At 52.7% G+C, this 23,184-nt stretch overlaps 1 protein-coding gene across 1 annotated transcript; it reads left to right on the plus strand.

The window, feature by feature from the left end:
* Positions 1 to 3,378: 3,378 nt before the first annotated feature.
* Positions 3,379 to 23,107, plus strand: LOC116454139 (eosinophil peroxidase-like). Its single transcript, XM_032130346.1, has 13 exons — positions 3,379 to 3,532; positions 4,717 to 4,810; positions 6,308 to 6,483; positions 8,443 to 8,563; positions 10,117 to 10,246; positions 11,269 to 11,475; positions 12,716 to 13,031; positions 15,282 to 15,442; positions 16,829 to 17,075; positions 17,495 to 17,665; positions 19,660 to 19,897; positions 20,854 to 21,068; positions 22,201 to 23,107. Exons 1-13 carry the CDS (start codon positions 3,379 to 3,381, stop codon positions 22,227 to 22,229), a joined length of 2,259 nt encoding a protein of 752 aa, XP_031986237.1. The 3' UTR covers positions 22,230 to 23,107.
* The last annotated feature ends 77 nt before the right edge of the window (positions 23,108 to 23,184 follow it).

The raw sequence follows: 23,184 nt of genomic DNA on the forward strand, positions 1-23,184 counted from the left end.
GACATTAAGGTCATCTGGTTCCAAACCCCTGCCATGGATGTGCTGTAGCCACGGGTGTCAGAAACCCCCCGTGCCCTGGGCTGATCCCCAGCGTGGGCAAAAGGGGAGGGGGGAATCTGCCCCTCTGCCCTGCTCAGGTGAGACCCCACCTGCAGAGCTGCTCCAGCCCTGGGGCCAACAGCAGGAGGCCATGGAGCTGCCCTGAGAGCTGGAGCCCCTTTGCTCTGGAGCCGGGCTGGGAGAGCTGGGGCTGTTCACCTGGAGAGGAGAAGGCTCCAGGGAGAGCTCAGAGCCCCTTCCAGTGCCTAAAGGGGCTCCAGGAGAGCTGGAGAGGACCCAGGGAATGGCTTCCCAGTGCCAGAGGGCAGGGCTGGATGGGATATTGGGAAGGAATTGTTCCCTGGGAGGAAGAAAGGGCTTCCCTGGCGCAGGTTCCAGTGGCTGCCCCAGCCCTGGAAGTGTCCAAGGCCAGGTTGGACGGGGCTTGGAGCAGCCTGGGATAGTGAAAGGCGTCCCTGCCCACGGCAGGGGTTGGAACTTGGTCTGTAAGGTCTGTCCCAAGCCAAACCATTCTGTGACTCTCTGAATTAAGTTCCTAGTTGTGAAACACAGTTATCAGCACTGACACGCACTAACTGTCCGGAGCCTTCGAAAATCCTCATCCTTCTCCTCTATCTGGTGCTGACACAGCAGGGGAAGGACTCAGAGCGTGGCTTTGCAAACCCACCAGCTCTGCCCCTTTGCACAAGAGTGTGGACAAGGCGTGCCGTGGTCTCTGTTGTGCAAGCTGCTGGTTTTGGTGCTGGAGCTGGTGCTGGTTCTGGTGCTGGAGCTGGAGCTGGTGCTGGAGCTGGTGCTGGTGCTGGAGCTGGTGCTGGTTTTGGTGCTGGAGCTGGAGCTGGTGCTGGTGCTGGCGCTGGAGCTGGTGCTGGGACCTCAGGCAGACTCTCTGCTTCCGTCTCACACAAAGAAAGGGGTGGGCTGGAGGCACCTCCTGAGTCTCTGAGGTCAGGGTCACCTTGAAGGCCAGGGGAGGTTGCCCAGGGTCTCATCCAAGGGAGCGTTATCCCCAGGGATGCAGACCCCACCTCTGTTCTGGGCCCTGTCCCAGCACTTCACCACTATCCTGGGTGTTTTCTTACATTATTGGGAATTTTCTTGGCAGCACCACGTGCCATTGCCCCTTGTCCCATCCCTGGGCACTCTGAACAGCTCTGTCTGCTCTGCAGCCCTTCCATGAGACAGTCAAAGTCAACAGTAAGGCTTCCAGAGCCTTCTTCCCTCCAGGCTGACCAAACCCAGCTTTCTCCTGGGCTCCAGGTGGATTCCCTCCAGGTTGTCAAAACCAGTCTGCAAACAGGACCAGCCTCACCTGGGCCTCACTGCAAGATTTGTAATTTGCCTTGCTGATTTTCTTTAAAACATTAAAGGACCAGGACCAGTGTCAGTGCACAGCTCCACTTGCAAGGAGGCAGCTTTGGGGATGGGGATGGTGGATCCCAGCTCTGGGGGTGGGCACAGCTGCCAAGTCACTGCCAGAGGCACTGCACCACCTGTGGGTCCTGCGGTGTCCATGCAGGGCAGAGGCCAGGTAAAGTCCTTCATCCACCCAGGCCTGGGAGTCCTGGCAGGAACTCGGTTGCCCCCAGTCTGTGCTGCTGATCCAAGGAGTTTTGATCCATGAGGGCAAACACAATTGCAATGTGCAGTGAGGAGGAGATGAGGAGCAGCTCCTTTGCCTCCCTGTACAGCTCTGTGCTCAAACACATCCCCCACTGAACCAGCAGTATCCCTCTGCCCTGTCAGCGTGGCAAGGATTTGTCCATCAGATGCTTTCGCTCTGGGGCAGGGAGAGGAGATGCTTTGCCAGCTGAGCTCCAGGAGCAACAGCACTTTGTGCTGCCCGTGCTCCAGACCAGCAGCTGGAGGCTGATGCCTGTTTGCCTGTTCATCCATCATCCCAATGCCTCCTCCTGCACAGGAAGAAGGAGCAGCTCTCGTGGACCCCCAGGGGACACGGGGCAGAGCACATCAGGAGTGGGATGGGGAGTGCTGGGCGCTGCAGTGTCTCCGGGGGTATAGAGATGAAGGCGTTTTTTCGACCTTTAAAAGTGGCAAAGGATGAAGAGCACCATGGGGGGAGGAACCTTGTCCCTGGAAGACACCCCCAGAAGGGCTCAAGACTCTCAAACCACCACAAAGTGGTCACATCTCCACCTTCAGAAATCCCGGGAAAGCTCCGGTGAAGCATCAGGCCGTGCATCCAGCCGCGAGCAAAGGAGCCTCCCCGGCGGGCACTGGGGCGGGGGGTGAGCGCTGTGCTGGCCTGGCCGCCCAGCGCAGGGCAGTTCCCGGAGCAGCCGCTGCTGATAAGGCCGGGCAGATAAAAGCGGGCGCGGAAGGGCCGCGGGGCGGGGGGAGGCGGCGGATCGCAGGTGAGAGCCCGGCCCGGGCTTTGCTCTCGTGGAGGGTTCGGTTCTGTGCCGGGGGTGGGACTGGGGAGCTGGGCTGAGCTCTGCGGTTCCCGCTGCTTCCACCCTCGGCTGGAGCGCGGTGCTGCTGTGGCCGGGGGCTCCTCCGCACGGACGGGGCCAGCTCGGCAGCTCCGGGTGCCTTTGAGGTGCGTCTGCCCACAGCTCGTTCTGGGCTCGTTCTGGGGGCTGATTGCTCGGGAGCAGCCTTGGGAGGCGAGTGGGTCAGCTTTGGGAGAAGCATCCCGAACATCTGTCAAACAGCTATTAAATACTTCCCGCTCCTTCTGCAGCCCAGCTAACGGAACAGCTAGGTAACAACGGAATAAATTCCCATTACAACAGAAATATAAATGCCGTGTTTTATAATTAGGGGGATAGAGTGATACCCAGCTCATGGCTGGCTTCACTCTGGCTCTACTGGGGAACACAAACAGCTCCCTCAGTGATTTTCATAGCAACATTCTAAATATTGAAGCATTATTTCCTCCAAACTTTTGGTGTAACTTTTAATCTGAATATACTCAATCCCAGGCTCATCAGGAGTAAAGAGACTACAATCCTTATATGTTTTTATGTGACATCCTATGTGACATGACTACTTGCAAGGATTATTGGAATTTAAAGGCAGAGAAATGGAGGTGTAGAGAACCTGCTGTGCTGTCCTGGCTCTTCCCTCTTCCCCACCAGCTCTCCCTTGCACACTCTGTGTGCTGCCCTGGCAGCAGATTCTGCTCCCTTTTTGCTGCCCCCGAAGCCCCAGCCAGCACATTCCCACCAGTGCTGGGAGTCCCTGGGCCGGGAGGCTGCTCCCTTTCCACATGGCACTGACAGGACCTCCCAGGCAGTGCACTCCCTCCTGGAAGCGTTGCCTTGGAAGGGGATGCTCCATGAGCTCCCTTGACACATGCCATCCTCAACCTGGGCACGGACCTTCCTGGTGCATCCACATGTTCTTGGTCTTCTTCACTTGTGTTTCTTTGCAGGGATGAAGGCAGAAAGCTTCCTGCGGTCTCTGGTGATCCTCAGCCTGTTCCAGGCATCTGTATCCTCTTCCTACGGTATTGTCCATTCCTCAGGCTTTGCAGGTCGGGATTTTCTGAGTGGGAAAGACAAAGCTAAGTCTGGAAGAGCCTGAGTCACCCAGCAGTACAGCCCTGAAGAGGTGCCAGAAGGAGCACAGTTAGGTCTGCCCGTGGCACCAATCTTGGCTCTTTCAGGTTTTTACCAGTTCACATCCCACCTGATCCCTTAAAATCAGGCAAAAGGAGATCAGTTCTCAGCACTGGTCCATTCCCATGGAACGAGGGTCTCCCTCCCTGTGCCAGCACCTGGGAGAGCTACAAGGGCCTGTGGAGTGTGGGGATGGGGCAGTCACTCCCCCTCTTCCAGCCCTGAATCACTGCTCCAAAACATATAGAGACCTCCACCTGTTAATTGACAATGTCAAATCCTTATGAAAAGCACATGCCTGGATTTTCATTTGTCTCAAATTGTGATCCAGGCAATAGTTTTTCTCATCCGGATTGTCCAAGAGCTGAAGTCTTGGCTGATCTGGGAAGATATTTAAAAGAAACTGGGGGTATTTGGGAGATATTTATCTCTTCTGTGCTATTTTCTGAAGTTTTCTTCTTCCCCAGAAGCTGTAGGAAAGTGCTGTCACTCAGAGAAGCCCTCAGGTCCTGTCCCTTCCCTTTCTGTGACCTACAGCCAGCATATGACGGAGATGAAATTCATTCTGGGAGCTCCCCCGAGGGCAGGAAGGGGAGCAGTTAAAATGGCAGGAGGTTGCAGGAGGCACTGGGGAAAGCCGTGGGGAAATTGGGCTGTTTATAGAGTCAGAGAATCCCAGAATGGTTTGGGTTGGAAGGGACCTTAAAGTTCATCCCATTCCACCCCTGCCATGGGCAGGGACACCTCCCACTGTCCCAGGCTGCTCCAAGCCCCAATGTCCAGCCTGGCCTTGGGCACTGCCAGGGATCCAGGGGCAGCCCCAGCTGCTCTGGGCAAGTGCTCTGCTGTGAAAGGGCAGGAGGGATGGTCCCTGCACCTCTCCCGGGGGCTGTTTGAAGCCTCCACTGATGGAGGGGCTCTCAGACTCCCCTGAGGAATATATTTATACACAGATCGCCAGAGAGTGAGCAGCACTTGCCTCCAGCGCTGTCGTGCCCAAACCCCGGGTGCTGGAGGCGCAGGAGGCTCCCTGCCAGCACCCTCACCTCTGCTCTTCCCTTTCGCTGCTCAGATGTGCCGCTGGAGCTGCCGGACGCGTCCCTGCTGAGCAGCGTGGCCGAGGCCCGGCAGCGGGTGGATGCTGCTTACAGGAGCACGCGGGACCGGTGAGAGCCGGGCTGGCTGTGGCACCTCCGTGTCCCCGTCCCTATCCCCGTCCCTATCCCCGTCCCTATCCCCGTCCCTATCCTCGTCCCTATCCCCGTCCGTGTCCCCGTCCCTGTCCCCGTCCCTATCCCCATCCCTATCCCCGTCCCTATCCCCGTCCCTATCCCCGTCCCTATCCCCGTCCGTGTCCCCGTCCCTGTCCCCGTCCCTATCCCCGTCCGTGTCCCCGTCCCTGTCCTCGTCCCTGTCCTCGTCCCTATCCCCGTCCCTATCCCCGTCCCTATCCCCGTCTGTGTCCCCGTCCCTATCCCCGTCCCTATCCTCGTCTCTGTCCCCGTCCGTGTCCCCGTCCCTGTCCCCGTCCCTATCCCCGTCCGTGTCCCCGTCCGTGTCCCCGTCCCTGTCCTCGTCCCTATCCCCGTCCCTATCCCCGTCCCTGTCCCCGTCCGTGTCCCCGTCCCTATCCCCGTCCGTGTCCCCGTTCGTGTCCCCGTCCGTGTCCCCGTCCCCTCCTGCACCGCAGCTTCCCCCGCCTCTCCTCCCCGCAGCACGGGGACAGCCCGGTGGGGAGCTCCGGGAGCACAGCGCGCTGACCTGCAGGATTTTGTCTGCTCACCCTGATTTTACACCAGTCTCTTGGGTCACCAAGATCTGCGACCTCCTCTGGGCTGCCCCTCCCAGCTCGGTTTTCACAGAATCACGGAACCGTGGAATGGTTTGGGTTGGAAGGGACTTTAAAGCTCATCCTGCTCCACCCCCTGCCATGGGCAGGGACACCTCCCACTGTCCCAGGCTGCTCCCAGCCCCAATGTCCAGCCTGGCCTTGGCCACTGCCAGGGATCCAGGGGCAGCCCCAGCTGCTCTGGGCACCCTGTGCCAGGGCCTGCCCACCCTCACAGCAGCACCTGATGCTATTGCTGGGCTCTGTTCCACCCCTCAGGGTGGTCTGAGCAGGAGCTCTGAGTTGAGACCAGCACAGGCTTCTGCTTATTTCCAGTGGTTCCCTCCCTCGGATGCAGCAGACAGCTGGATGCTGCAGTGAGGATATTTTGTGGGACTCCCAGCCATGCTTTGGGAGTGTCCAGGTTCCTACCAGCCCATACCTGTCCTCTGCCAGCAGCCACACTCTGAATCCTCTCCCTGGCTTGGGGACCCCTCCAGCTGAGAGGAGGCTCCAGCAGCTTTAGGAGACATCTGAGGCCTCTGGACAGTGACAGATATTGATGATATCTGGATAACAGCTGAGTGAGATTTGGTGCCTCATGGATGTGAAGCCCTAAGATTTGCCTTCTGGCAGGTGGAGCTGGGCAGTTTCACAGACTCCTTTCCTCGAGTCCCCCTGCTGCTCTGTGGAGGGTGCTGGGAGCAGCCCTGGCCTCTCCCAGTGATTCTCCAGCAGTTCAGACTTGGGATGGGCCGTGCTTGTTGCTCAGGTGTGCAACTGCAGCATTCCTGGCCCTGCCCCATTTCAGATTTTGGTTTCTTGTCCCCTGTAGCATAAAGAAGAACCTGCAGAACAATGCCTTGACCCCAGCAGAGCTCCTGAGGTATTTCAAGCAGCCAGTGGAGGGGACACGAGCGGCCGTCCGGGCAGCGGATTATCTGCAGACCACCCTGAGTCTGCTCAAAGAGAGGCTGCGATGGGCTGTGAGGGGGGACTTCAACGTCACAGGTAGGGATCCCCCTTGCTGGGAGGAAGGCAGAGGAGGAAGACACAGGGTTTGGTCACTGGGGCTTGGGAGGAGGGAAGGAAAAGGTGTTGGGATGGGCTGTGACAAATCTCTCCTATGTGACTGCTGGGAGGCAAAGCTGAATTATTCTTCTGTGCTCTTTTTCCATCTTAAATACTACTTGGGGGTTTTTCAGTTAGTGAAAGTGTTTTGTGCACTTCCCTGGCTCTTTCTGCTGTATTGAGGTTCAGGTTCCAACGGGTCAAGGTGTGGAAGGCTTTGGCAGATGTTCCTGTGCTTGAGCAGGGAATGAGCTAACCCAGAGCTGACCCCCAGTAGCCTGACCCCAAGGAAGGCAGCTCTTCAGCCAGACCTCAGACAGCACCAAAGTCACGTCACCGACACGACACCGTCCAAACAGAGAATGGGGAGGTGTGAAAGGACATTTCGGTGTCTGTCTGGAGGAGCAACATCCTCTCTGAGAAGGAGTCAGGCCAGGCCAGGCTGCTGAGAGAAGGTGGCAAATCAGGGCCAGTGAGAGGAACAGCTCAGGGACACACAGGAAGGACTCCTGCTGTATAAATATGAACTCATGGGGATCATGGAATGGTTTGGGTGGGAAGGGACCTTAAAGGCCATCCAGTCCCATCCCTGCTATGGGCGGGGACACCTCCCACACCTTCCACTATCCCAGGTTGCTCCAAGCCCTCTCCAGCCTGGCCTCAAACACTTTCCCAACATTACAGTAAAACACTGGCAGGACAAGACCCATCATGGGGTGCTCTGGCTTTGCTCCAGCACAGGATGACCTGGAAGGTGATGGCAGATCTGGCTGTGCTCAGCTCCAGCCTCTCCATCCAGGACTGATGCTCCAGTAACACTCCAGAGCTCTGCGAGGGCCACCTGGCTGCCACCTCTCACTCGCCTGCCCAGGGGCTTTTCAAACTGTGCTGTGACCCGGACTGTTGGTGGCAGCAGTGACCAGGAAACCTCTGAGGGATGGGACGTGCAGTGAGAGCAGCAAGAGCCAAGAGGGAGCATCTTCCCTATGGAGAGACAGACTGGGAGAGCTGGGGGTCAGCCTGGAGAAGAGAAAGCTCTGGGGAGACCTTAGAGCCCCTTCCAGTGACTAAAAGTGCTTATAAAAAAGAGGGAGAGGGTTTTTACATGGATAGATAGTGACAGGAAAAGAGGGAATGGTTTTAAACTAAAAGAGGAGACCTTTGGATTATATGTTTGGAAGAAATTCCTGGCTGTGAGGGTGCTGAGGCCCTGGCACAGGGTGCCCAGAGCAGCTGTGGCTGCCCCAGCCCTGGAAGTGTCCAAGGCTGGGTTGGAGAAACCTGGGATAGTGGAAGCTGTCCCTGCCCATGGCAGGGGTTGGAACAAGATGGTCTTTAAGGTCTCTCCAACCCAAACCATTCCATGATTCTGGGACTCTGTAAGACTTTTCTTGTTGAGCTCTGCCACTTAGCTCCCCTGCAAGGGGAGTGCACAGCAGAACACAGTGCCCCTGGGGAGCCCAGCCACAGGATGGTTCTCTTCCAGGCAGCTCCGAGCAGGGGTGACACACACTGGGAGCTGCTTCCAGGGGGAAAAACTTGTGACACCCCCTAGGATGGCTGTGGCTGTTTGCATTTTATGGGGGAGATAAAAAGGGAGAGGAGAGGAAGTGCCAATACTAGAAAACCGTTCTGCTGCTGCATGAGCCTAATGTGTGATTATAAATAAGATTTGACCACAGCTTTGCTGGGTTTGATGCTTTCCAAACCAGAAAAAGCATTTGCTGCTCAAAGAGCATGCTCGGCACATCTTCGAGCAGGACAATTTAAATGACAGCACACTGTGGTTGCGCAGATGATGAGGTTCAGTACAGGGGACAGGAAGGAAAACCTTCTCCCGAGCAAACCCAGCAGGGCCAGTGTGATCCTGGGTGTTTTCTCTCCCTTGTTCCCCGCCAGACTTGTTGACTCCTGCTCAGATGGAGATGATTTTCAAGGCCACTGGATGTGACCAGCAGGATAAGAAAATAAGTTGTGCTGCTTCTGGCTACAGAACCATCACTGGCGAGTGCAACAACAGGTGAGGGGCTATGTCAGCAAGAGGATGGATGGATGGATGGATGGATGGATGGATGGAACAGGATGAGAGGAAATGGCCTCAAGTTGTACCAGGGGAAGTTCAGGTTGGACATCAGGAGGAATTTCTTCCTGGAAGGGGTGGTTGGACATTGGAACTGCCCAGGGGGCTGGTGGAGTCCCCATCCCTGGAGGTGTCCAAGGAAGGAGTGCACATGGCACTCAGTGCTCCGGGCTGGTGATAAGGTTAATGTAAATGACTCTATGGATGGATGCATCCTCTGTAAGTGGAACTGGACCCACTTCCCCAGGGATGACCCACACAGGCACCTTGGTATAGGATTTCACACCCCTCAGTATTTCCTAGTAATGTGTGGAGCTGTTAATTCCAGTCCTGTTTGGAAGGTTCCTGGTGATGTACCTGAACCTTTGCCAAAGCAGGAGGAGCTCTCTTCTGGGGACAGACTTTGTCTGGCCCTGTCCCTTGGCAAGGTCTCCAAGGGTTTCTGACCTAAATCCATACTGGGCATGATGTAGCCATCCCCTTGCCCCACACTGTGTGTGGGAGGAATCTGGGCACATGGGCTGGGAGAGCACCTCCTGCACCTCCCACAGCTGGAATGGAGAATGTGGGAGACATGGGAAGCTGCTGAGCACGGAGTGTTTGAAAGGGACAGCTCAGAAACATCCCCTGTACGAACAGAGCTGGAAAGCTCCTGGGAGCAGCTCAGGCAGAGGAAGGAGCTCAGCCAGCTCTCCCTGCCCCGAGGTGCTTTATCCTTCAGGGGGCTGTGTAAGAACTAAGGAGAGACCTTCCTGCCTCCTTCCACTTCAGGGGGATGTGGGTTCTGCAATAAGGACAGGTCCATTATACCTGATCCAGACTTGAGGCCCTGGGGAAGGGGGGCTCAGCTGTGCTCTGTCTCTCCACTGCCCTGGGCAGTGCTGCACCCCTGTGGGTGAGAGGCCACCACAGAACACCCTTTGGACATGCACTCCAATGTAGAGTATTAGTACTCTGATAAGGTTTTAATGGTCTAATCAAACTACAGTCATAGAGTCACAAACTGGTTTGTGTTGGAAGCAATTTTGGAAAGGTTTAAAGGTCATCCAGTCCAACCCCCTGCCATGGGCAGGGACATCTTCAGTAACGACCTTCAAAAGAACCAACAGCGCGGTAACCTCACAGTCCAAATCCCCCAATTTCTGTTCAACACTGTAGGTAATTCCAGTCCAAGGCTCTTCCCCTTTCTTTGGTGTTCAGCTTCCAGCTTTGTTTTCCAGCCATAGTTTGAGGTTGAGGACCCTTCTTCAGGCTGGATCAGGCTGGAGTTCTTGCCTGGGAGAAGCTGAGGCTTGGGGTGGATTATGAAAGGTCTTTTCCAACCTAAACAATTCTGATTATTGTTGTTATTAATGCTGAGGTTTACTGATAGCACCAAACCCATAGAGCTGCAGCAGTTCCCAAACCACGGCGTGCTCCCATTCCAAGGTCCATGTCTCTCCACATCCACAAGCTCTTGGCTCTGTTTGCTGTTTTCCCATTGCCCTTGACAGGAGGAACCCATCCCTAGGAGCCTCCAACAGAGCCCTGGCCAGGTGGCTGCCGGCAGAATATGAGGATGGCGTGTCCGTGCCCCGTGGGTGGACGGAAGGAAGGCGTTTCTCTGGATTCCCCCTTCCACTGGTAAAGTTTGTAACAGTCTCAGAATGCAGTGTCAGGGCCTAGGGATTGTCAGTTCTTGGACAGGCCACAGGCACCGAAGGGCTCCTCCAACAGCTGAAGTTGTTGATCAGGTTGGAGGAGCTTAAATTCACCAGCTTCAGGGTGATGGTCTGAGAATATCCAGGGAGATCTATTAGGAAAGCTTCCTAAGTCCCATGCCTTCAGGAAAAGCAAAGAAAAATTAATCTGATTGCTGCAGAATCACAGGAGGAATGCAGAATTACACAATATGGTCTTTTAAATTGAGTGCGTTTAAGCCAAATTATTTTACTCACCTTTTTTGATTTGGTTTTTGGCAGTTTTTGTTTCCTGAAAAGCAATTATGGAGAGGATAAAGTGAGCCAGGGAATCCCCAGAACAAAAAATACACGGCCAGAAATGCTGTGTGGGGGTCCCTGGGTGGGTGAACTGCAGGGGTTGTGGCTCTTGTGGCACCTGGATGTGAGCATGGACACTTGATGTGGCTTCTGGTCGCTTGAGCTTGGTGCAACAACAGCTCTGATGAGGAGCTGGGGTTGTGTTCATGGATTTGTTGTACTTCCTAGCCCTCCTCCACAGCACAGTGTCCACTTTTTCTGTAGTAATACATGAACATGGGGGAACTGTGATGGCTGGGGAAGGGATGAGAAGGGAGGAGAACTTTGAGATAACTTCCAGAAATTCCCAGGGACTCTTTTTTCCACACTTCTATTCAAAAAAAGTATTTTAAAATCTGTTTCCCAGGCTTGCTTAGCTGTTTCCCTAAGTCCATCAAGGGACAGTCTTGGCCTGGGGGCTCAGATCCCTGCCTAGAGCCAGAGCAGGGCAGTGCTCAGCGAAGGGCACTCGGTGATGGTGACACCTTCCTGTGCAGATAGATTTGGGGTTTTTTGTCTGCAAAGCACCAGAAGTGCCTTGGGAATTTTTGCTGATGACCCCGCAACTGGGTGCACCTGTTCATACAGGTCATTTCCCAGCAAGGTGTTCTGCCTCCATCCCTGCAGGTCCGACAAGTGTCCAACGAGATCGTCCGCTTCCCCCCGGAGCAGCTCCGGATGGACCAGCAGAGATCCCTCATGTTCATGCAGTGGGGCCAGTTTATTGACCACGATCTGGATTTCAGCCCGGAAACCCCAGCCAGATTCCCCTTCAGTGGTGGGACAGATTGTGACACCAGCTGTGCCAAGGAGCCTCCCTGCTTTCCCATCCAGGTACGGGCAGCCTCCTTCTTCCAGAGGAGGAAGGGACAGGGCATCTGCCTTCCAACCAGGAGACGCTGGTGGCTCTCCCGGCCCTTGGCCATGGAGGAGCATCCTCCCAGAACAGGCCAAGGAGGTCAGAGCACTCTGTGTGGTGGCAGTGCTGTGTTCCAAGGCTGTCCCTGGGTTTAGGCACAGACACAGCCTTTTCCAGGTTTCCAGGCATTTACCCATCTCCCTCAGCAAAGGTTTTTGTTTGGAGCTGTAGTGCAAAGGCAGCACGGGTGATGCCTGGAGAACAGGAAATGTCACAGACAGACACTGGGGAGTGTCAACAACCCAGAAAATCCATGGGACTTAAGTGCTCTGTGCACAGGACAAGGGAGTGCCGAGATCTCCCAGCAGTGCCTGCGGCATTAGCAGGAGTCACATCGTGGTCCCTGCTCCAGTAGATCACAGAATCATTTAGGTTGGAAAAGTCCTCCAGGACCATCGAGTCCACCCTGTGCCCAATCCCCGCCTTGTCCCCAGCCCAGAGCACTCAGTGCCACCTCCAGCCCTTCCTTGGGCACCTCCAGGGATGGGCACTCCAAAGCTCCCTGGGCAGCCCCTGCCAAGGCCTGAGCACCCTTTCCATGGGGAAATTCCTGCTGCTGCCCACCCTGAGCCTCCCCTGGCCCAGCCTGAGGCCGTTCCCTCTCCTCCTGGCCCTGTTCCCTGGCAGCAGAGCCCGACCCCCCCGGCTGCCCCCTCCTGTCAGGGACTTGTGCAGAGCCACAAGGTCCCCCCTGAGCCTCCTTTGCTCCAGATCATGTCCATGTCCCTCCTGCAGCCCTGCTCTCCTGCCTTTGAAGTTCTGCTGCAGCTCTGGCTCCCATGTGTTCCCCTAATTCCTATCAAGGAAAAGTATGATGGGATGGAGCATCACTGAGTATTTGCCTGATATGCATTTGAGAATGCAGGCAGGGTCACAAGTTTTGGATGACAACTGTCTGTGGGGTAGACATGGAGATAAGAAAACTGAGCCTTAAAGATTCAATCCAATGTATTTATTTTCAGGGGAAAAACTTTAGGAATCCATAGGACTTTAGGAAAACCTAGGTGTCTCCAGGCTGTTTGGGACTTGGGCTCCTAAAGCAGCATCTCTGCTGTCAATCTGACCCTTCTTCTCAAGATTTATGCCCTGTGAGAGGGCTCCTGCCTGTCTCCATCTCCTGAGCCGCTGATGAATTTTCCTTTTCTCTATCTGCAGATCCCACTCAACGACCCCCGAATCACCAACAGGAGGGATTGCCTCCCTTTCTTCCGCTCAGCTCCCACCTGCACGCGGGGCAGGGCGATCCGGGAGCAGATCAACGCGCTGACCTCCTTCCTGGACGGCAGCGTCGTGTACGGCAGCGAGGTGGCCGTGGCCAAGCGGCTGCGGGACCGGAGCAGCCAGCGGGGCCTCCTGGCTGTGAACCAGAACTTCACAGACAGGGGCAGGGCGTACATGCCTTTCGGCCCCATGAGGAAGGAGCCCTGCCTCAAGGCCAGCGGGGCAGCTCGAATCCCTTGTTTTTTTGCAGGTGAGTTGGGTGCTGGCACCCCAAACCTGGAATCTGAGGCAGACAATTCCGCCAGCTCCAGTTCACTTCTTTAGTTGTTTGCTTTTCTTATTTAAGTAGAAAATAGAATGGAGCAAAACATGAGAGACTGAGGCTGTGCTAGGTAGGAGGAAGGTATTCACCATCTCCAAGTCTTCTTTGTCAGGATAAACCTGGAGTGAAGGTGTCCCATCCACGCTCAGCAGCTCTGGTGCAGGGCCCGAAGTGACCTAGGGACCAGTGCCATGATGGAGCTGAGCAGGCACAGCAATGGCAGCCTGGCCTGGAGGCCATGGCTGGTCCGTACTTGTCATTCCGTGGGTGCCTCTATCCCAGCAGGAAGGGAACAGCTGTGTAACTACTGTGCTGGGGCACAGCAGGAAACATTTGTATGTCCCTGCTGCACTGTGAGAGGAGCTTGGATCCCAGCTGGAATGAGCATGAGGCCAATACCAGACCAAGGTGGCCTTTTAGGGTGTGTTCCCACCACTGTGAAGGCTGAGGGAGCACTGGGAGCACTCCAGCCATCAGGACACCCTCCTGCTACGTTTACCCTTTGTCATGCTTTTGGTATCCCCTTGACCCCTTCTTCAACCCAAAATAATTCCTCTGGTCCTGGGCACAGGCTCCCAAAGCCAGACAGGCTCCCAAAGCCAAGCCTTCCCTCCAGCCAAATCCCTGCACAGCCACCTCCCTCTTCCCCACTGCTGTCCTTTGCCACGTTCTGTCACAGAGACAGAGCTGACCTCACGGATCCTTAGCACTATTCCCTTCTCCTGGTCCTGCTACTGAGGACCAGGATGTTGCCACGAGCCTGTGGGACCCCAGAGAGGGATGTTTCTGATACAACTCATGAATTAGTGTCTCACTTCCTGGCCTATTTCTTTTGGAGAGCAGGACTTCCCGGCTGGCTCCTGCTGGCTCTGAACACGCCAGGCTGCTTGTGGCACTGCTGGAGAAAGCTTGAGGGCACAACAGATCTCATCAGCTGTGGAGCTGCTTTCTACTCCCTTGGCCCCCTTCACATCTGGCTGGAGTTCCTCTGAACATCCCCATGCTCCTTGCAACCCATCAGCTCCCTCCTCTGAAGCTCATGGTGTTTCATGCTCCCTCCAGGCTCCCACAGCCTTCCACCTGCCCATGGGTCATTCCGTGTGTTCACCTGCTCCCCCAGTCCCGTGAAGGTCTCTCCTTGGTGAGGACCATGCAGGACCTGTGGCCAAAGGCATGTGCCCAGTGAGAAGCAGAGCAGCCAGGAGTATCAGGTGCTTCCCAGGAGGGGCTTCTGGCCCCATGGGCTCTCAGTGAGGAGCAGTTCCTGTTCCATAGCTGGAACAGACCCATCAATTCTTTTACAGTCATCAGTTCAGGCTGTTTTGGCAGCGTCTTTGAAAATCCAGTGCCTTATTTGTGACTTTTCCGGTCCCTGAGAACTGGGGGAGTTTTACACGTGCAGTTGCCTCACAGGGCTCAGCGTTTCCTCCCAGAGCTCTGCTGGAAGCTCTGGCTGGATGCATTCTGCTCATGGAAACCTCACAGTGCTGCTTTTGTTCCTCCTTCCGCAGTCCCTCACAGGCAGCCTTTGAGAGTGGATGAAAAGGGCTCCGTGCCAAGTGCAGGAGCAAATGCCTCTATTTACTGTGGGACAAAGGGGCTGAATACAACATGTTTACTTTTCTCTGAGTGCTTGTCTATACTCTCATCACCTGCTTGCTCTTGGGTTTCCTGCCCCAGATGTTTGAAGAAGGATTTGATATTTCATTGTGATGCTGTTTGTAATTTATTCCTGCAAGTTGACTCATTTTGCTTTTCCTTTTACTCCCCAGAGAGACTGTGACTGTCACCTTGCTTTGGCCACAGTTTCAGCTGGTTTGAAGGAGGCCTTCTGACTTTCAGAGCTCCTTGGGCCATCTTGACTTCCCTCTTCCCGTTTGCATTTCAAGCTCTGAGACCAAATGTCTCTGATATGGAATCCTGGAGAACACCTCCTTGTATTTAACTTTTTAAGTTGATGCTCCCAGGCCTTCACTGAAACCTTCCCCACCTCTCTGCGATTCTCAGCACAGCTGTGACCTGTCCAACCCGGTGCTGCCCAATCCTTGGTTTCCTTCTCCTCCTCTGTGTTTCTTACTCATTTCCTTCACAACACAAATATTGAGACATCTAAAAATTCCCCTGTGCTCGCTTCCCAGTATGACATTCCCACTCCAGTGCCGTATGTGCCCCTCCCAGGTGACACCCGTGCGAGTGAGATGCTGGAGCTGGCCTGCATGCACACACTCTTCGTGCGGGAGCACAACCGCCTGGCTGGAAAGCTGAAGAGCCTCAATCCCCACTGGAATGATGAGAGGCTCTACCAGGAGGCACGAAAGATCCTGGGAGCCATGATCCAGGTACCAGCCATCATCCCACCTGCCCTGGCTCTGCCTGCAGTCTCACAAGGTTCACGGGTTAGGCTGTGCTAGTGTGGGGTGGTGAAAGGGTGCAGGATTTTGGGGTGAAAGGACCAAATTCTTTCTACCAGCCCCTTTCGACCAAAGCAAAATCACAGAGATACCTGAAATGACAAACACAGAGGGGTCCTCCTGAAACTTTGATGTCCCTCTACTGTTAAATTTACAAAGTGCTTGATGAAATTTTTAATGGCACATTTTTGTTTGAGGAACAGGCAAAAAAATCAGAGGGGAAGTTTTTTAACCAGTGTTTCGTACCTGATAAAGATGGTACTGGAAATCTGGATTAAAACTCCTCTGGGTTGTGAATCTCCTCCTCTCAATGATTCCCTGCCTATGGCAGGGGGTTGGAATGAGATCTTGAAGGTCCCTTCCAACCCAAACCATTCTGGGATTCTGTGAAGAAGCCCCATGTGCTGGTGGGTGCAGCCAGTCATGGTGTCTCCTTGGGACTGGGCTGCACCCAGACTTGACCCTGAATGGGATCCTGGGGTCACACAAACACCTCTGTGCTTGGGAAGCACCTCCCGAGGTCTCTTGTCCAGCCTCCAGTTTGGAGCAGGAATGGCCTCAAAGCCAGATGAGGTTTTACAGCTGGCAGGAAAGGCTGGATCCTATGAGAGAAAGGGACATGGGGTTTCCAAAGGCACTGCATCTCCTTTGAAACCTGTCTTCTGAGCTGGTTTAACAAAAAATAAAAAGCAGGAATATCAGAATGTTTATGTTTTTATGCTGTCAATTTAAATATTATTGTATTGCTGAAAAACCATGCTGGGCAAGGCAAACACTCGAAGGATTGTCCTTAAAAGTATCATCTCCATCATTGTGTTTACATCAATGGTTTCATCTTCATGCAGTTTTCAGACAATCCATTTTCTCCTACTGACACAGAATTTGATTTTTTTTTTTTTCAATTATATTGTGCTGCCTTCTCAATATCCCAGAGAGACATGAGAGCAGGACTGGAAATTTCTGCTGTGGGAGGACTCAGGAGCTGCCCATGGGTGGTGTTACCCCTGTTATCTGCCAATGTTATCTGTGCCATCTGAGGCACACAAGGTGCAGTTCTGCCTGCCTGCTGGGAATGGTGACAAGGAGGCAACATTTGGGAGGATTTGGCAGCCTTTTATCTTCACAGAATCACAGAACCAATTAGGTTGGAGAAGACCTCTAAGATCATTGAGTCCAACCCATTATTATGTTGCTCTCACCTGCCAGAGCGTGGTGGCAGAGAGAACATGAACAACAACTTTGCTTCCACAGAAACTGATGGCACAGAAACTGATGAAGACATTAACAGTGCATCCTTTCCTTGTTCCCCCCTAGATCATAACCTACAGGGACTACCTGCCTCTCCTGTTGGGATGCAGGTTCCGGAGGTTCATTCCTCGCTACCGGGGCTACAAGGAGTCTGTGGATCCTCGGATATCCAACGTCTTCACCTTGGCTTTTCGCTTTGCTCATGCTGCAGTCCCCCCAACTGTTGGTCGCTTAAATGAAAATTACAGACCCATAACTCCTGAAATTCAACTCAGAACCTCCTTCTTTGCTGTCTGGAGGATCATTCAAGAAGGTAAATCCTTTCTTGCAGCTCTGCAGTATGGATTTATTTCATTCATCCTTTTTTGCCCTCTCTGGATGAGCTCCAAATTTAAAAGCATTTTGCATTAAATGTATTAAATGGCCTTTACTACCAGCCAGAGCTTTCCCAACAGAACTGTTCCCTGTAGTCAAGGGCAGCCCATCATGTTACAAAATGGTCTGATTGCTTAATTGCTGTGGCCTCCAAGAACATTATTCAAAGTATTTTCTTCTTAATTCTTTAAGCGCAGGAAAATTGATTCTCAGGTAGTAGAAGCTTATCATTAAATATAAGCTGTGCTCACCTCTCTGGGGCCTCTTACACACACACCAGCCTCCCTGCACTGCTCACACGTCCCTGCTTCAGGTGGAATTGATCCCAGTTTCCCTGTGGATGGGATTTCTCTGCAGGAGGGATTGATCCATATCTCCGGAGCCTCATGGCCAACCAGGCCAAGCTGATGACACAGCAGCAGATGGTGGTGAGCGAGCTCCGGGATCGGCTGTTTGAGCAGGTTGAAAGGATTGGGTTTGATTTAGCTGCCCTCAACATGCAGCGCAGCCGAGATCACGGCCTTCCAGGTAAGTCAGCTGTAGGAGCAGAGCTTACAAAGGAAAACAAGTGGAAATCAGGCGTTTTTGTGATTAAACATTGAGAAACTTCTCCAGCCCATGCTTGGCTGAAATTACTCAGGAGTTGGATTCAGCGATCCTTATGAGTCTCTTCCGGAGCAGGACATTCGGTGATTCTATGATGCTCTTTCCCAAACCTTTTCCTTGTTTCTGAACAACCACAGGTAAGTGGGTGGAGGCTGAGCACTGAAGGCACAGCCTGGCTGAAGCTGCAGGAGACACGTGGAGGCAGGAGAACACGGGGCGTTGCACAGACCAGAGTCTGGTGTTCAGTGACTGACTCATTTCTATTTTATTGGTAAAATAGCTCAGCAACAAGTTTGCAGGAGTGGAATTAGGGCTGTAAGTCCCCTGTGACTTCTCTGCAACCATCTGTAGTCCACACATGACTGGAAGAGCAGATTCCAATATGTAAAGAAAATCTCATTATAATGTCTCTATTAAATCTGTGTCCCAGAAAAAAAAAAAAAAACAACAAACAACCAAGCATGTCAGAACCACTCTCAGGGCTCTGCAAAACCAGTGTAATGGCATTGCAAGATGGTCTTGAGAAATAGATTGTTGATGGGACTTCAGAGCTGGCTCCTGGGTGGGTCCTTGCCCAACAGTGTCATTAGGCTGATGTAAGTGCCCGGAGCTGCTGTGTCAGCAACATCGTGAGGGATGCAACAGGGCTCCTGTTTGAAACTGGGATGAAAACCGAGCTGGATCCACGGGTTTTAAGCCCAGTCAAAGGCTTTGTGGTACATCCAGGTGCATCATCAGCTCACAGAATTTCTCTGCCTTGGTCACAACAGAAGGTTGTGATTTTTTCCATGCTTTGTTGAGGAACACCATCATGCAAAACCTGATGGGAACCACAAATCCTGAGTTTCCAGACCTAACATGGTGGGAGTGACATGTATTTCTAGTGAATTTGGGTTTAGCTTTAGGTCTCAACCCACCAATGAGTGCTGCTGTACTCCTTTATATTAGACATCCATTAAGGTGGTGATGGCATAGCAAGGTCAAAAACCCTCCCTAATTAATTTTCTGATTAAGAAAATTCTCTGTGTCCTGGAATTGTTTGACAGTGGTGTCATCCAGGCACCATATGGTGTGTCTTTTTCTCCTAATTCTCCCTGGTCTTTAGACAGAAGACAGTAGGTTTGGATTGGATATCAGGAAAAAATTCTTTCCTGTGAGGGTGGGCAGGCCCTGGCACAGGGTGCCCAGAGCAGCTGTGGCTGCCCCTGGATCCCTGGCGGTGCCCAAGGCCAGGCTGGACATTGGGGCTTGGAGCAGCCTGGGACAGTGAGAGGTGTCCCTGCCCATGGAAGGGGGTTGGAATGAGATGAGCTTTATTATCCCTTCCAACTCAAATCATTCCATGATTCCATGACATCCTGCTCACAGCAGAGGGGTTTGCTGCAGCATCATCTCATCTCCTCCACCAAGATGCAGAACTATGCACCATTTGTGGCCCAGTGGATTTTTGGCTGTTTGCAGTCCAGAAAAATTAGTCCAGCTGGCAAAGTCTGGTGGCTAAAGTAACTTGGGCTGTGTGGAGTGGGTGGCTTGTCCCCACGGCTGGACAGGGACCAGCTGTGGGGAAGCACTTGGTCATCCTCCTGTTATGGAGAGAGGGGTCATCAACATCTTGTCCAGGTTCATTTTCAGTGAAGGCAACGTCAGTTGCATCCCTGCTGAGTGGAGCAGAACTGCTGGAAGGTGGTGGAACAACTCCCACCTGCAAAGACACGGCTCTCCCTAAACAGGAGAAAGGCCAGGCAGGAAGAACTGGCTCTGAGGAGCGGGAAGTCAGTAGCGTTAACAGAAATACAGAAAAATGTTTTAAACATTTTGGGACCCTGTAGGTCTCTTTGCAAAAGAGAGGGAAAAATCTTTCCAGGAGGGGGTGGCACATTAGTGCTCTATCTGCTCTGACATCCAACTACTTGCAGGTTACAACTCCTGGAGACGATTCTGTGGGCTCTCACAGCCCACTGGAGTGAAGTCACTTGGTCGAGTGTTGCGGAATCAGAAGCTGGCAAAGAAGTTCCTGCAGCTCTATGGGACACCGAAGAACATTGACATCTGGATTGGGGCCCTTGCAGAGCCCTTTGTGAATGGAGGCCGAGTTGGGCCCCTCATGGCTTGTCTCATTGGTACCCAGTTCAGGAACGTTCGTGATGGGGACAGGTAAGAGGGGAGCTGGGTACACCAACCTCAAAGTACAGGGAGGCTGGAGTTTATGCAGATTTCTTCACACAGATCTGAAAACCACTCCAGTTGTTTGTTGCCTTTTTTTCAGTACTCCTTCAAAAGTTTCTTTCTCTTTGTAGTGATGTGCTTATTCCTCATCTGATGGTTGAGATCCTGCGCTAAGATCCCTTCCCAGTGAAGTGATGTCTCACTATTTCTTCTTCCCAGCCCAGTTCTGAACTGGAACCCTCTGCTCTGACACGTGGCAGGGCTTGGTCTTTGCTTGTGGTGGATGTGGTGGGTTGGGGTTTTCTTGTCAGCCAAAATCACTTCAGCAATGCTGAGGTTTCAACACACCTGAATTCCTCCTTCTTCTCCTTGAGGTTGCTCAGGGGCTTCAGGTGCAGCAGTGAATTACGTTCCCCATCTAAAGCTGAATTTATGAAGCAAAATCCCTGTACCTGCCAGCAATATTGCCTGAAAATGGGATCACAACCCATGTTTCTGGGAAACGATTGTGCTGAGAGAGACACCAGGATGGGGGGCTTAGAGGCAAACAGTCTGCTGCATGTCTAGAAAACCTGTCTTTATGGCAGGAAACGAACCCTTTTCTAAAAAATTGAGTAGTTATAGGTCTTGTTCCAACATGGCAATCATGTGGCTGTAACCCCAGCCTGTGCACAGTCTATGCAGCCTTTCCCATTTGAAAGAGGGTGCCTGTGCCTCATCTGAGGGCAATTCATTCAATTGCAGCTTTGTTACATGTCCATGGCCAAAAGAAAAGCAAGGCAATTATCCAACTGGTGAGTCAGGGCTCTCAATTTAAATAACAGAAATTCAAATTTGTTATTGGCAGAAGAAGTTAGTGTTAATGGGAAATAATATTGTGGGAGTCATGAATGTGAAGAAGGCAGAAGGCAAAAATCTGTTGTGTCTTTTTCTTTCTCCTGCAGGTTCTGGTGGCAGAACCCTGGGGTTTTCACTCCTCGCCAGCGCTGTTCACTGGCCAGAATCTCCTTGTCAAGAATAATATGTGACAACACCGGCATCACTAAAGTATCAAGGAATATCTTTCGGGCTAACAGATACCCCCGTGACTTTGTGAGCTGCAGTCAGATCCCAAGGCTGGACCTCAGACCCTGGAAGTCAACGAGCACTGAGGAGCAAGGTATGATCTGCAAACAGCAGCAGATCCTGCCTGCACACCCCTGAGAAAGCCAGACCCTGTGGTTTAAAACTGAGCTGCCTGACATGGGGCTGGACCTGTGTGCCAGGTACAGCTTTAGATGCTCCACTTCACGAGGTGTACTCAGAGTAGCTCCTGCAAAATGCAGATTTTTTGGCAGACCAAGCCAAGTGCCCTATTCTGGGAATTTTTTTAAGAAGGACAGGCTGAGGGAGCCGGGGCTGCTCAGCCTCGAGAGGAGCCCCAGCTGAGAGGGGCCCTCAGCCCTGGCTGTCCCTGGCTGCAGGGAGGGCTCAGGGCAGGGCCCAGGCTCTGCTCCGGGGCCCGGCAGAGGCACCAGAGCACCGGGCAGGGCCTGAGCCCAGCAATTGCCCTGCACAGGAGGCAGAACTGCTGCCCTGGGCAGGGCCCAGCCCTGAACAGGCTGCCCAGGGAGGGGCTGGAGTCTCCCTCAGCGGGGATATTGCAGAGCCCTCTGGGCACAATCCTGTGCCCTGTGCTCTGGGATGGCCCTGCCTGAGCAGGGAGGTGGCACCAGGGACCCTCTGGGGTCCCCTCCAGCCTGGCCCAGCCTGGGATTTTTTTCTGATTAATAGACTTTCCATTTAGCCCTTCACTGTTGATGCCAGGGTTTCCTGCCTGGGAAACAATGCCCAGATTGAGGAGGCTGCTCTGTCTGTTGAGATGCTGTTTGTCAGCACATCCTTGTAAGGCCAAAAGCAACTTAGCATTTGAAAAGGAATTCCCAGTCTACTGAAGGGTTTCTGGTTTTGATCTCTGCTTGTAGAGTTGTTGCTTATATTTACACTATTTCTCTCAGATGCCTTCAGGATTTGTAAAATTCTTGAGGTCTAATTCCTTCCAAAATACTCCCTGAAATCCGTGGGAAGTAGATGCAGGGAAGAGTGGCTCTCCCCGGGAAGGGCAGGCTGTTCCAGTGCCTTTTCCTAACAGAACATCCTTCCTTTCCTGACAGTCAGGTCCTGCCACACTCTCATAATACTAGTTTTTGATCCCTCTTTTCCAGCTTAACCTGTGGAAACAAATCACACAAGGTATAAGGGAGCTAAGGCAGGTTCTTTTCTGTTAACACAAAGCTTTTTATCTCCTCTAGAAAAAGATTCTGGTGACTTTAAATGCTGAACATTGAGGATTTCCCAGATGTCCAGACTCGGGAAGCTGCTGAGGTGGATTATTAATTTTTACTGTGTTTATGCTTTTACTGCCTGCAATGTTTGAGCATGGTTCTGTCATTTGCTCAGCTTGATTTGCATGAAGCCTTTACAGTGGGATGGAGCCCAGGAATGAAAGAACTTCATGAAGAGATGCCCCAGATCTGTGCAATCACTCAGTATCACAAAGCCAAGTGAAATGAGTTATCCAGAGGCTGATCCCAAATCACACCAGCTGCTGGCTTAGGCCATAGAACCACACAATGCTTCACCAAGATTTACTGTCAAACACGTTTTGGACCTTACTTTTAAAATTTTCAGCCCCCACAGAATGCTCCAGGACATTGCAATGACAGCTGATTTTTGTTCTCAGATTTTTTTGTTTGAAAGAAATAAATCCTTCAATTTCCAGAGAAAATTTACTAAGGGCAAGATGCCTCAGAGAGAAGCAGAAAAAGTTGTCCTGCACCCAAACACACTGTCCTAAAATGCTCTGTGCCAGGTTTTGCTCCAGCATGGAAGGAAAAATTTGCCACATGGAAGAGAGTTTTCTCACCACTATTTCCCATATTCCAGAATGCCCAAAACTTCCTCTGATGTGACAGAAACCTGTGACAAGTTATTCCTGAAGCCTGGCACGAGCCAGCATGACTCACCACTGGACTGTAGAGCTGTGGGATGTGGCCTGGTAAAGATAAGAACAGTCTGAACATACAAGAAAGTAACAACTATTCTGGTTTCAATCCAGGTTTTTCCCTTTTTCTGAAAGGGATCAAACCCACTTTCTCCTCCCTCTGTAGCCTGCTATATTCCTGTTTATTGCTTAATAAATTGCAATTTTGGGCTGAGGCCAAGATGTTCTTTGCGCTTTGTAAAAGGTGCAGCAACCACAGGTAGGTTTTCTCTGGGAATATTGGGAAAAGGCA

The sequence above is a fragment of the Corvus moneduloides genome, chromosome 20, assembly GCF_009650955.1.
Source record: "Corvus moneduloides isolate bCorMon1 chromosome 20, bCorMon1.pri, whole genome shotgun sequence".
Lineage (NCBI taxonomy): Eukaryota > Metazoa > Chordata > Aves > Passeriformes > Corvidae > Corvus > Corvus moneduloides.